Raw genomic sequence first — 14,958 nt, forward strand, 5'->3', positions numbered from 1 at the left:
CCAGTGTCTGATCTCTGCTATACAAGTACAAATCTGGAGATCTTGTCAGAGAAGTTACTCTGGGTTTACTGAAATCCAACCCTGGTGCTCTGTATGTGATTTTTCTGTCCTTTTATGTAGGAGCAGATCCCCAGGTGCTATCAATCTCGTATTTCCATTAACTTGAATGAAGCTATGCTTATTTGTACCAGTTAAATATTCTGCCTGCAATTGCTCAGCCATGCACAGACCTGACAGGCTCTTACCTTTGGATTAGCTTGCCTACTTCTAGCTGGATTTCAATTTATAAAAGTGGCACCCTCCTTTCACTGCATGGGTGTCTGGTGCTTCTTGGGTCAGGGTGGGCACATGCGCCCCCCGACACCAGTCAGCGACTGGGGGACGGGATCCCCGGTGGCCAATCCCACTGACCGGGGGTGTCCCCCAGCAGCTGATCCTGACTGAGGAGGGCCTTCAGCAGCCACTTGCAGGGGAGGCACTGGTGGTCCCCCCTGCCCGCCAGCTAAACAGGGAGTGCAGCCTGACGGGGTGCACCAGTGCTCTCAGGGGACGCATGTGCACCCCTATGCACTTCTACACATTGCCCCTGTTTCACTGGTGGGCTCAGTGGAGGGATAGACACAAAGTCAAGGGCAGAAATTTGGCCCAGCATACATAAACAGGGGCCTTAAATCCCTTATGATGCAAGGCCTTTGGACACACCGCACCTACATGTCCTTCATAGGCACTTCCAGGCTCATGTAAATACCCATTGTCTGGTATTATTACTGAAGACTTCCCCCCCATAATTCCATAGGCAGAGCAGCCTCAGACAAAACAAGGTTGTAAAAGGCTTTTTGTGCACATGGAAGCATCTGACATAGTCAAACTGATATCATTTTTTGTTATTAAATGTCGTTGCCTTGACAAACAGCCCAAACTGGGCTAGACTTGTGTACGTGCCAGCACAGCTGGGAACTATTATAAAACAGGCTGTCTTTCCTACCTCCCAAACCATTCAAATATCACAGCAAGTGCTTCTCTCCCCACTTCCCTGTTGTTTTGTTATTGTTTCTTATTCCATGGGGCAGCCAGACCCGAGAGTGAGTTTTCCCATCTACACTCAGTACAGTTGACACAGCAGAAAGAAGAAATTATAGTCAGCAGCATCCCTGATGCCCTCGGGGCCTAGTGTAACGAGAGGACAGGAGGAAAAAGTGGAAAAGAAAAAAACGGAAAGACTTCTCAGCTGTGTTCCCATTATCTCAGAGAAAATGGATAGCGTGGGAGATGTACTACATATAACATGCATAGAAGGCTGTTGATCCTATATGTCTGATGGGTGAGCAAAGAGGTCTCATGTTTAGAACATCATGACTAGTATTTAACAAAATGAAAAGATATTTAATAATAGATTAGATTTCAAATCTAAATCCGTGGGAGTTGAGTTCAGTTCCGTGGGCCTTGAAAATCTCAGCTTCAAAAACCCTCCTCATTTTGTCCTGTTCTTCTCTCTCAGTTACTCTCTTTTTACCCTCACAACTGTCTGCACCCTCTCTTTAGCCCCAAGGCTAAAGAGCTCTTGAGTCTTCCCCCAAATCCCATTAGCCCCGTGGTCTCAACCAGGGTGCTGTGGCATCCTGGGGTAGCCTAAGATCCTTTCAAAGGGGCTGTGGGGTGCCACGCAATGTCAGCACTAGGGCTGTGTGAAGGTTCGGGTGCTGATTCGATTCAGAGGAGATTCGGCCTGATTCGGCGGCCAAATCCCTGAATCCGAATCGAATCAGGGGACTAATTAAAAGGTCCAAATCAATTTGAAGCTTTCAGAATCGATTTGGAAAAGATTTGGAGATCTTCAGTGATTCGGGGCATCCCTGCTCACTGCAGCAGGGAGCTGGACCCAGGCTCCGTGCTGGTAAGTAGGGGGTGGGGGGGGGGGGGCTGGAGGAGAGGGGAGAGGACCATGGGGGTGGGGCCCCTGCTAGGCCCCATCCCCTGCCTGCAGTGGCCTTGGGGTTTCAGGGGGCTCATGGCAGAGCCCCCCATGTGGCGTGGGGCAGCGGGGATCACCCCCTGCTGGGCAGGAGCCAGTGAATGTGGGCGGGTTTTGGTTTTTTAAAGGGCTGGAGCTGGGCAGGGTGGGGCAGCCGTGGAGGTGGCTGGGGTTGGGGGGCTCATGACAGAGCCCCCCACATGGCATGGGGTAGTGAGGCGCAGCAAGGATTGCCCCCCGCCTGGTGGTACCCGGTGAGTGGGGGCTTTTTTTCCAAAGAACCAGGAGCTGGGGCAGGCAGGGCAGCCATTGAGATTGGGCAGCAAATGGGGCCCGGGTGATTTGAAGATTCAGCTGATTCGGCAGCAGCCAAATCTCTGAATCAGATTTGGCCGAATCGATTCTGGACAGTGATTCGAATCGCCAAATCAAGCCACTGTCGCCTGAATCAGCCGAATCCGAAGTGAATACTAGCCGCTTTGTACAGGCCTAATTAGCACTGTTCGGTGTGCAAAACATGCTTCACAGGATAAACCCAGAGATTCCAAGTAGAAATCAGTAGCGTCCGAAACAGTCTGACCTGTTGGGGTGTCTGAGTTCTTTGCAACAGAAAAACTGCTCTGGTTTTTTGACCAAAAAAAAAAAAAGTGCCAGTTAAGTGCTGGAAATTTCCAAGGCGTGCCTTGAATCTAAGAAGGTTGAGAACCACTGGATTAGCCTCTTGGGATGCTTTACAAAGCAAGTCCAGAGAAGCTTTTGTAAGCTGGTGGAGTGAGTGAATTTAGTTTTTTGTATGTTTTTCTCCCCATCTAAACAGCAAAGGGACAAAATTACTTTATGGACTCTGGTAATATTTAAGCAGAAATATGTATATTCCTTATATTTACACTCTGCTCCTGGAGAGTCAGTTGTTCCAAAAGTGAGTGCAGGTGGTTAAACGTTTATCCCCTCTGCCCTCCAGTCACTTCTATGTTACACGTTTCAGAGCAATTCTTTCAGACTGGAGTTAGTCACAATGGTCTCATGATTTTGGCCCTGGGTTGCTTACAAAGAACCTGTTATATAGAGAAAAAAAATCCTTGGCGACTCAAATAAAACTGGTAAGTCTCTGACCTCTCAGCAGTTCCCCATCAGGTTTTGAAAATACCCAAGAAAGTTTTGCTGCAGCAAAGAAGAAAAACGTTTTTCCAAGCAGCATAACTGCCCCAATCCACTTCCATTAGCCAGTGAAATCCCACCCTGTAATCTGTCAGTCCCAAACAGAATAAAAACCAATATATGCAGGCTAAAGTTGTAGCCTACACTATGCGGATATGTTGTGCCAAGTGTATTGATGTGTCGCGTACCACTTTGATCTGCTCTGCATTTTGTGAACTTGCTGCTTAACCAGTTCATTTATTAACCTCAGGGGAAAGAGACAAACCAATTAAAACAGAACAAAAGAGGTTAACCAGCCACTGCATTTCTCTCAGCTTCACTATGTAAGTGGTATTGAATCTCAGGTAATTTCATTACATTCAGAATAGTAAAATGAGAAACAGCACAGCGCACACATACACATCTGTTGGGAGGATGGGTATCTTATCATTCCCAGTGGAATCTGAAGCACAGGGAACCTCTTGCGTCCCTTTCGGAGACCATGCAGCCTCTGTACAATTATAGATTTGCAAATGCAAATGGTTTTTATGTTTGCGTGTGTATTCGTAAGTGAAGCACTATGGGGGAAGCTGGATTTTCAAAGATGGAATATTTTCTGCGTATACAAATGATACAACAATTTGCTTTTATTAGCACTGTGTCCAAAATAGAGTTTAACATTTCTTAATGTTTCATAGTAAAACACAGCATGTCCTTACATGGCGAAAACATTTATATTGCTGTTTGCATTGGAGAGGTGGAAAATTAACATTAAGAGCATAGATCAAAAAGTTACATTCTCAAAAGGCGGCTTCAGCACTATCATGCCTGTTTCCTAGGTGCTGTGCTACCTAGAGGAATTCACAACCTCAGCTGAATGCTTAGGTTCTAGGGCCGTGTGTAGACAAAATGAGGGCTGTGTGCACACAACACTTTAAAGCGGACTGAATGTTTTTGCACCACTTCAATGGTGGCAGTGTTTGCATGTCTTGGTGGCGTATTGCACATTAATTCCAGCTGCTGTAGGAAATGTGGGTGTGTAATGTGCCTTAAATGACTTCAGTCTGCTGTGCGTAGAACCATGGCGCAAAGTGCTGCAGGAAGCCCTGCAGGCAGCCTGGCAGCAGCCCAGGAAGGCAGGCTTCACCCAAAAAAAGTGGTGAGCCTGGGTTTTGTTTTTTGTTTTTTGATTTGATTTTTTTTGCCCCTGGAGCCTGCCTGCCTACCTGAGCTGTGCGGGGGCCCAGTGCTTCCCTTCGCAGCTACAGCGCCCTCTGGGACTGCCTGAGCCAGGCACCGCCTTTTGGGGGGTCAGCTGCTGCCACAGAGGGAAGCACAAGCCTCCCCGCCCCCACCCCCCACAGTCTAGGGACCACTTCATAGATGCTAGGGTCGGAAGGGACCTCAATAGATCATCGAGTCCGATGATTCGCCCATCATTAGCTCGCCCCCTCCTCCCCACCACTGGAGAGGCAGGTAAGTCAGTGGGGGTGTGCATGACACAGGGGTTTAATTGGCCCTAAATTGAAGCAGTGTTTTTAAAAACCCACCGCTTCAATTTAGGGCCCCCATTTTGTCTACACACGCCCTAGATGTAGAGTGAGTTAGATGCCTAAGGAGGGGTTTCACAAAACCCAGTCCACTGAGAAAGGGGCCACCTGATCAAGCCAATACCACCCATACCCACATGCTCCCTCACCCCACATACCCACCCACCCCCCACAATATACAAACGTAAGACTTCATTTTACGCTATTGTGCAATCACCTCTATGTGCACTACACAAACGCATGTAAGCCAGGGCAAAAATATTTTTTGAAATCAAATTAATGAAAGTTTTAAATGTTCTCTTTTTAGAATATAATTTGGTATTTTTCTGGTTCTGGGATGGCAAAACCCCTTGCTGAAAGGAGTACTTCTGGTGGCAAGGGGAGGGACTTCTGGTGGCAAAGGTCAGGGGTTAAGAGGCAGGACTTCTTGTCCCAAGATGGTGACAAGGGGACAGGGTATCTCTCAAGGGGCAGGGCTACCCATGCGGCCCTAGACAGCTTGCCAAAACTTGGCAAGTGGCCCTCCACCCAAAATAATTGCCCACCCCTGTATGCCATAGAGTCAACACCCCCTTCTCTTCCAAATGACTTAAGAAACCTAACTGTTGGGTACTGAGATGCCGAGGCATTTTTAGGCATTTTAAACTTAGTAGGAGGTTTGGATGTTGGATCCTAATAGCCCTTTAAGACATCTTAATTGCAATACTGGGTCTAACTCAAAGGACACGTTATGTATAAGAGGGAGTCTTGGTAAAATTTGGACCTCATTCTGATCTCATTTGCATCTGTCCTACACCATGCAATTCCACTAAATTCATTAACTTTACATCTAAATAACCCATATGGGATCAGGACCAGCGTTCTAACAGCTCCAAGTAACAGGATTATCAAACGCCCGTGATATAACATCATTGGCCATTGGTGGTGAGACAGCTGTAGCGTAGTGTACCCCCAGGATGGGAGCTGACCATCTTTTCTGACTCTTCTAGAGGTATCTACTCCAGATTACCAAAGCCTCTTTAGAAAGTAATATTCTGAATTAATAACAAAACTGAGTAAAAGTTTGGAATTAAATATTATATAACTTTAAAAATTATTTGGCTGACTTACATAAACCAATTCTATTACTCCAAAGTATGTTGGGAGTAGGTGCCATTCAAGTGCCTGTGATTTATAAAATTACAGGTCAAGTAAGTCATTTACCACTGTGATTGCTTGGTCTCAGGCAGTCCAAGTCTGCCAGATATTTTAGTAAGTAAGAATGCATTAAGCAGGATCTTTTACAAAACGATACAGCTATAATGGAAAGGAGGCATTGTTTATTAAAAAAAAAAAAAATCTGTTCAGTGTTTACTTTGGGCCATAATGGGCAGTGACCTCTAATCATATCCACATGTTTAGCATTTTGACGCGTGCTGCTCTGGGGCACTTTATGCAGGCATATCTGAGATACTAGACACACTTCGCTCTAAAAAAAAAAAAAAAAAAAAAAAAAGAGATAGCTTTGTATGGTTGGCAAGGAGAAGCAAAGAAGATAAGATATTCTTTGGACTTGTCAACTCTGGTTGTGCTTTAGTTCTTTAAAAAATAATATTGTTTTTGCTTCTTGAGGCAAGGAAGAAGCATGAACAGTATTATTCCAGAGGGTAAATTACCCCATGCTAATTAAACCAATAAAACATCATTTCAGATAGAAAGGCAAACTGGAAAGCATAACTGCAAAGCCTATGCAAGTTGCTTTTCCAATAGTTAGTACCACAGCAAAGCGAGGGCTACATTGTCAGCTAGTGGTAGTTGCCGTAGTCTGAAGCTATCTTCTTTACATCAACTGAAGGTTCATCCTCTAAGTTGCCGTCCTGAGCTACTGCATGTTCCAGGTGATTTCATGCATCTGTAGGTCAGGCAGGTAACTCTGGGCATACTTGAAAGCAGCGATACCTGATTTTTCATGTACTTACTCTTACAACATACATTGTTCAATGTTTCTAGAACGCTTTTCTAATATACTCATAAAAGTAACTGACAGAAGAATAAAATGCTTTATAATGGCTAGTGAGTGCTCTGCACCCCGAGCTTCCATTGAATTTTCAACTCTCTGAAGACATGTAAATAAATGAGGAAAATGGTCTGGAGAAATAGCTTTTAAATTATTTTGAAAACTCAGTACCTTTTTCTTCTTTGTGAGTTGAAGGTAGTATGGGCCAGATTAAAGTATGCTCTACCAAATTAGGAAAACAAGTTTTTAGATCGTATATTTAAGTTATGAAAACAGGTTCCGCTGAATTGGTGTTTACCACAGCCCAATGGCAAGAGAGTTGAAAACTATGTGCAGAGGTAGCCCTGACATCTTTGTAAACTGATATCACCTTTTACCTGCATCAAAAGGACAATGAAAACCTACAGCATCAGACGTTACAGCCCCCTTATTGCCATGCTGGCATAGGATGGGAAAGGCTGCAATACAACTGGAATCTCCTAGAGCTTCAGGGGTTGTATTTCCTTTTAGCCACTGGTATCTGAAACATCCAAGTTTCCCTTCAGCAGCCTTGTGGTCTGTCATTACTCTAACACCATGCAGCAGCAGAACTTCTCATTGTATTCTCTTCTTACATCTTCCTGACCTCTAGGTAACAGTAATTATTTGCCACTAAACCTTGCCTGAGAGAGAGACTTTGAAGCATGCCTAGTGGCACTCAGATTGAAATCAGTATGCATCATTGCAGCTGTCACCAATTACTCATGTGAAGTTCAGGTCACTAAGCGCCTGACTTCTAAGGTGCTGCTTGCTGAAGTCCATGGCTGCAGGTTCGCAGACAGCAATTACTGATCACAGCATGATGACATTGCAGCACTGCAGGGAGAGTTTTTCTGTGGAAGGCAAGATGAACATAGCATAGCGATAACAAAACCGGAAACTACCAAAAAGTATATGTTCCTAAGCCTCCCGGTATTTATCTTAGTACCTCAAAGCCAGGGGTGCCCTCATGCCATTTAGGAATTGGAGAGAAATGAAGGAGGTGGCAAGACGAAGGGTGTGTTGGCTCCTTATTGCTAGAAATGAATTGGGGTCCAGAAGAAATGAGTGGATAGAGGTGGGGATAGAGGAGTGTTGGTGGGAAACAGTGGAGGTTTCATGATAAATGAGAAGGCTCAGCTCTTGAGTAAAAGCTATAGCAGCTCATGCACTTGGTGGTGGCGGAGCCCAGTTCACACATAAGGACCAGCCATGATGGTGACCAGGACAGAAGCAAGAGGATCTTAATAGCCTTTTGTCAGTGGAAATAGCTTTCTGCTTCTCCTCCCTTGAACATGTTGTTCTGCCTATGCTCTTACCTGAAGAACTCCCTTCTTTTCCTTTTACTACCTTCATCTTGGTATCTCCTTCCATCTTGCCCCATATGGCTGTAGAAAATTCCTGGACACAGGGGATCTCTACCCAAACTGTCAGGGAAGTACTGCTGTGGCATGCTCATGAATACTTTCTTATCCATCTCTTCACTGGATTTATGATGTGTCACCAGCAAAAGTGTTCACTTGTGTAAGGGGACAACTATGATAGTGTTACGAGTGCCCGCAACAACTCTTCTGCAAAGGAGGGAGCTGTGTCGGGGCTGGAACTGCTCTGCTCCTTCCTGCTTGTACCATTTGGCGAGGCTCGGGGGAGTGAGTCCCTCTTCAAGGCATTTCCATTTCTCACTGCTGCTTAAAAATCTTCTCTCCTGGGTGCACCAGTAACTCCTGGTTTGTTCTGTAAGGAACTCTGCGAAGATCCCCATCTGTTTGTGAATGGCATCAGCTCCCATGACTTACACCAAGGGACACTGGGAAACTGCTGGTTTGTGGCAGCTTGCTCCTGTTTGGCTCTCTGGGAGAATCTGTGGCAAAAGGTAGGTGACTATGCTGCTCAGTCCTTGGGATAATATCTGTTCCTTAAGGAAATCTGACAACCTGGAGCCAGTGTTTCCTTTGGCGGGATGGGCCAGCTGCTGAATGGTAGTTCTCAGGAAAAATCCAGCTCGTGTTTCTTCCTGTCAGTGGCACCATCGCATAACCAGTACCCCACTATCAGCTGTCCCATACCTTTGGGAAACACTTACAGCTGGTAAGCACTCTTTCTTGAGGTGGGGTGTCCACGTCTTCATTGGTCATGTTCATATGCTGCCCATTTCACGCGTTAGATACTTCCATGGCTTGTTGTTGCATGTCTTCCAGAGCCCAAGAGAGCTACTCTCCACCAAGCTAAGACTCCCTGTCCCCTCTGAGTGCATCTACATGAGACATTTACTGTGCAGTTGGCTAATTAATTATGCAGTAAATGTCTCGGCATCTACACATGCACTCCTATGAGGCTGAAGTAAACTAATTTACTCTGCAGCAGGATAGTACTTGTAAATTACAGCAGTGTTTTCCAACCTTTTCCAGCCCAAGGCACACTTACATTAAAAAAAATTTTCTGCGGCACACTCGTTAAGGCATTCCCTATCCTCATATCGTAGCTCATTGCCATGGCAAAACTCCGCAGCACACCAGTTCGTTTCTGACAGCGCGCTGGTTAGGAAACACTGAATTAAAGTACTGTCCTGCTGCGGAGTAAAAAAACTGCAGCTGCACACATATAGATGTTGCAGAGGGTGCTTTAGTGCAGGGGTTGCCTGCCACCTAGCCGTGCACTGAAGCTCCCTCATGCCCCAGCCAGCCCCTCCACAGCACGTTAAGCCAGGGGGAGCAGCCATGGGCTGGCAGGCTAACCCTTGGGGGCCCCAGCCAGCCAGGGCTTCTCTGACCTGGCTCCACATGCTATGCATGAATAAACTGTGGAGATTATTGCTTTGGAGTTAATTGCTCCCAGACGCACGTTCAAATGGTGCGCCTGGGAGCAATTCATTCCAAAACAATAAGCTCCACAGTTTATTTATGTGCTGTAATTGCATGTGTAGATGTGCCCACTGTGCATCTGGCAAAGGCTATAGCAGAAACAAGGAGCACCTGCAATCACCCCAATGGCATTTAGCCTCTGTAAAGAGCAGTATTAAGCTTCATTCTCTTGTACAAAGTCTGGGGACTTGGAGTCAAATTCACCACTGCTGGAATTGAGTGTCCTTACATTCAGATTTCAGCTTTAACTCTCCAAAGGCTAGCAAGGCTACCAGAGTAGTTCTGTCTGTGGTAGCTAGCTGCTTCCCAAGGCAAGCTGTCCCTTGAATTGATCTCATTGGTTTGTGTTTGGTAAACTTTGCTTCATTTGATTTCTCAGGTTATTCCAAGTTTTAAGGAACAAGAATGGGATCCAAAGAGTCCAGAGAAATATGCAGGGATATTCCACTTCCGGTTTTGGTGTTTTGGAGAGTGGACTGATGTGGTCATAGATGACCGGTTGCCAACAATGAATGGAGAGCTGATCTTCTGCCATTCAAATGTGGAGAATGAATTCTGGAGTGCCTTGTTGGAGAAAGCTTATGCAAAGTATGAATTTGCTCAGAGTCCTCTTAGCCACAAATAAAATCCACTCTCTCCACCTGCTCCTTGCTTCTCTCTTCCCTCCCATATTTCTTTGTGTTTTCCCCACTGATAGGGCTGTGCAAAGCTTCAGGTGGTGATTCAATTAGGAGGAGTTTCGGACTGATTCAGTGGCTGAATCTCCGAATCCAAATCAAATTAGAGAATAAATTAAAAGGTCTGAATCGATTCAAAACTCCGCTTACCAGGTGCTGCCGCTGGCCCCCACTGCCCCATGTTGCATATGGGGCTCTGCACAAGCCCTCCCCCACAGCTGTCCCGCCCAGCCCAGCTCTGGCCCTTTAAGCAAAAAAAAAAAAGAGAGAAAACCCCCTGGACTCGCCACTCCTGCAGCGGCCTTGGGGCTTTGAGGGGCCCACTGGGCAGGAAAGGTGAGTAGGGGCAGGTTTCTCAGGTTTGATTTTTTTTCTTAAAGGGCCAGACCTGAGGTGGGTGGGGCAGCCATGGGGAGCTGGGGGGGCAGGGGTCTCATACAGAGCCCCCCATCCATTGTGGTGCAGTGGGGGGCAGCGGGGATCACCTGCCCCCCTACCCAGCAGCACCTGCTGAGTGGGGCTTTTTTTCCCAAGGGGCTGGGGCAGGCAGGGCTGCCATTGCTGGGCTGGGAGAGCAGGTGGGGGATGGGCCTGGCTTGGTGATTCAGCCAGAACGATTTCAGGACAGTGATTCGAATCACCGAACTGAATCACTGTCCCCCGAATCAGCCGAATCCAAATCCAAAGCGAATGCTAGCTGCTTTGTACAGGCCTACCCACTGATACTCTTACTGGAAAACATATAGCTGTGCTGCCGCCACAAAATCTCCACTAAGGTATTCCTTCATGCATTGCATGTTGCCTCTACATTGCAACTCTTCTCTAGCAACCCAGTGGGCAGAAATCTTAGGATACATATAGGCTCTTTTTCTTCTGGTCTGTCACCAATAGTTTACACAGAACCAAGCAGAATGAAATGCTCTCTAAGAGTCGGACAGTGAGTCAGTCTGTTCTGTTTCTCCTGCAGGCTGGCTGGGTCTTACGAAGCCCTGGATGGGGGCAGTGCTGCAGATGCCCTTGTCGACTTCACTGGGGCCATGGCAGAATCCATTGACATGGTACAAGGGAAATACGGCATGAATATTTCTGAGCAAATGAAGCTGCTTAATGACTTAATGAAAGTACATGAAAGAGGCGGGTTAATCAGCTGTTATATCTCGGTATGTGCACAGACGTGTTTTAATGTTTTATTCTGATGAGTTTCCTTGCCTGGTAGAAAGCAATATTAGCATAGACATAATCGGTGTATTCTTAATTTGTATTTTTGGGAAGCCTTTCTACATAGAAAGTTAATGACTTGGCAACACTGTCAGCCAAGAACAATTCCCAGAGCCACCAAACATAATTGGGAAACCACAAAGTCATTTGCCCAGCCACTGACCTGAATGTTGATCTGAAATTCTGCTCTTTCTGAATGGAGGGAAGTGCCCAGTTGGTGTCTTGAACAAGCAAACATAGCATATATCCTTCCTTCCAGTTGGAGAAGTGGGTGCCATTTTTCCATAAACTGTTTAATTTGTTGCTAAGTCTGTTTAAAAACTTGGTTTTCCAAACATCAAGTTGCCAATGCTTTAGAGTGCTTTATAGACAGGGAAAACAAATGTTCCCTGACCCCAGGCACTTCTAGCCAATGGACAGGATTGTCAGTGGGGCCAATCATTCATCTAAATCTGCTCCTGTCAAAATCCAGCGTAAAATCCCCTTAGGGTGCTTGTACACGTGATGATGTGGCCGTGTACACATGATGAAAAGTGACAAGAAATTATCATTTATCTAGCATAATGGCATCACCATGTTCACATGAGCGATGTTTTTTCATGTCAAAATTTCTTTCTGCGTGTGGCAACCAGCATTCCCTCTAAGCTGCGTGGCATGCACGGCCGCGCAAGCACACCCCTGGCAGCGTGGCATGAGTGCGGCTGCGCATGTCGTGCAGCTTAGAGGGAACGCTGGTGGCAACTTAAGCCATCTATGATGTATTTTAGTTTGATCATGGCAAATTACCCCTTTGTGGACAAAAACTCTGTCACGTGTAGATGTCACACAGGACACTTTTTGCCGCCTCCCCATGTGGCACTGCAGGAGGGCAGCAGGAGGATGGCTGGGTGTGCTGGTGGCCAGAGAAGGTGGCAGGGATGGTCCAAGGGGTGATGGAAGCCCAGGCACGCTCAGAAAAGCTCGGGCTTGGCAGGTTTCCAGCGTCCCGTACACCATCCTCGCTGCCTTCTCTGGCCGCCAGCACACCCAGCTACTCTCCTGCTGCCTTCCCACACTGGCCCAGGGGCAAGCCAGCCCATTCCCGAGCAGTCCCAGGTGGCAGGGACAGGGCGCTGGAAGCCCACCAAGCCTAAGCTTCCCTGAGCACACCCGAACTTCTAGTGCCCCGTGCATTGTTGGATCAGGCCAGGTGCTACCTGTGAGCTGGGGCAGCACCCATGCAGCGAGCATCCTGCCCAGGTGGCCGTGGGGTCACCACTGGTGTGGAGGGAAGGACTGGGCCCCCTGCAACTGCGCAAACCAGCAACAGCTCATGCAGGCAGGCTTCACCGAGGGGTAAAAAAAAAAATGGCGAGAGACCTGATCCTTTTTTTTCTCATAGAGCCTGCCTGTCTCCCACAGCCAGGAGGCAAGCTGCCAATGGCCTTTGAGCTGTGGGGGCCCCAGTCCTTCCCTTTGCAGCAGCAGCAGCACTCCCTGGGGCCACTAGCAGGCAGGTGCCTCCTGGGGGAGTGAACTGCCAGCGGACCGTCACTAGTCCATAAGTCACAGAAGCCCCTAAATTGAAATGGTGGGTTTTTAATCATCACAATTAAAACCCACCAATTAAAGACCTACCATTTTCAGTTTAGGGGAACTAAAGCCCTGTCATGTGTACAAGTGCCATCAGATTACACTTAAGAAACTGCTGAGCTCTATTGCAAAAGCCCACCTAGCAGGAGGGTTGAATCACAAGTGAAAGGAAAGCAAGTCAGCCACCACGCAGGTTAATATCTCCTGTGAATTTGTGTTGGTTAGTTATTTATGGAGTGGTGTTGTAGGGGCTGAGGATGCTGGCTGGAAGAGGTGGTTTTGTAAGAGTGGCGCTAAGGCTTGACACAACTCCTGACTGCCTTGCCCTCTCCTTCCAGTTTTGGAAATCCATAATCATGAAGGCTGGCCCCTGTGGGCTGTCTCTGTTTTAATTCCCCTTTCTGTAAAATGAAGACTGAGCTCCTTCTCACTTTCACTGAGATGTCATGATGATGATTAACTGGTTAGTACTTTCAGTTTACAATATAAGGGAGGATCATCCAGGCAGCGACAAGCCTGAGCCTACATCTGTCTGCATTTAGTTTAGTTTCCTATCTCTTCACTCCTCACTTATCTCCTTACACCTCATGGCACCCTTCAGAAGATCTGCCCTGGGACCCTGGTTGAGAATCACTGGTCTAAATACATTGGCAGTGGTGCCTGGACCCTGCAACAATCAGCTTGGCCCTATTTCTGCAGCAGAAAGCCAGTAGTAACCTAAAGGTATCCCTTGTTCTCTGATTAGAAAGAAAATCAGCTGTGTTTGGAGATGTCCCCCAAAGAACCATGCATCATGGCCATGCCACTCCAGGAGACATTGCCTCCTCCTGCTACAAGGGGGGAGAGCATGGTGCGTCATGGGAGATGTTGTCCAACCAGGGAAACCATGTACGCACAAGAATCGGACCATTGAGGCACTCGAGCTACAATTTGTAACAAACATCCCAGCAGCTTCTTAGAACCCACTAATTTTGGTTTTAGATTGACATTTATGACTCAAAACTGGCCACCAATGTATTTATTTATATGTAATACACACCATTATCTGACAAGCCTTGTCACTAACCCTCCTCCCAGTCCCGTGCTGGCACACGTAGCGGCATGATCACACGGGATGGGAGTTTCAGGAGGGGAGGGGATGATTGAAATTATCTCTGCCAAATATTGAGGGAGGTTTTATTTCTTAATAGGAATAGCTTCAGGGGAAAAGGCAAAGGGTTAGGTGGTTGGAATAAAAATAAAATTAAGCACTTGTAATGCTTCCCATTTTCCCTTGGAGTTATAGTTCTGCCCATTGAATCAAATAAAATATGAATGCCTCCAAACATTATTACTTGGGGACTATACATATTGATTTAGCATGGTGTGTAAAACTGACTCGCTAGCATTTTCCCTCACAGCTATGATAAATGTGCTATATCCACCACTGTGCTGCTTAAATGAGCAGCCTTTAATACTTAAGAGGCTTTTGTTCCAATTCACAAATGAGCCAAAACAGTCTTTTGTTCACAAAATATCCCAGAGCTTCTGCGGGGGAAATTCAAACAGAAAGGCGATGTTTAAATTTGCTTTATTGTGGGTTTTGTTTTGTTTCGTCTTAATGGCTTAAATATCAGGTAGCAAACCTGAGCGCCGTGCCGGTGATAAGAAGAGCAAAGAGGCTAATGGAGGACCCTCTAGCTCTGCAGTTTTAATGAGCACGAATGGTGATAGATTTCTGTGCTGTCATGGAAACCTTGTTCTCTCTTATTTATGAGGAATGCAAGTGAAAGAAAGTATTAGATCGGAGGGAAAAAGCCTAACCTGTGAGAAATGTCAGCAGCTCTTGATACGACGTATCAGCTCTGTAGGCTGTGGTCACTGAAACGCACTGAGGCCTCAGTATTTGTCCTGCAGTTTCGAGATCCGCAGTAAGCACTAACCGGAGAGCAAAAGGTGTCGAGAATTTGTTCGGCTG

General features: G+C 46.6%; 1 protein-coding gene across 2 annotated transcripts in view; it reads left to right on the forward strand.

The window, feature by feature from the left end:
• CAPN6 (calpain 6) overlaps positions 1-14,958 on the forward strand; it is an 83,490-nt gene that overhangs the window by 41,809 nt on the left and 26,723 nt on the right. For both annotated transcript variants that reach the window (XM_019540402.1, XM_019540403.1), the window contains exons 4-6: positions 8,415-8,546; positions 9,914-10,122; positions 11,179-11,371. In XM_019540402.1, coding sequence (XP_019395947.1) covers positions 8,415-8,546; positions 9,914-10,122; positions 11,179-11,371 — 534 coding nt within the window. The remainder of the gene's footprint in view (positions 1-8,414; positions 8,547-9,913; positions 10,123-11,178; positions 11,372-14,958) is intronic.

Source organism: Crocodylus porosus, unplaced genomic scaffold (assembly GCF_001723895.1).
Source record: "Crocodylus porosus isolate Cpor-Errol unplaced genomic scaffold, CroPor_comp1, whole genome shotgun sequence".
Classification (NCBI taxonomy): domain Eukaryota; kingdom Metazoa; phylum Chordata; order Crocodylia; family Crocodylidae; genus Crocodylus; species Crocodylus porosus.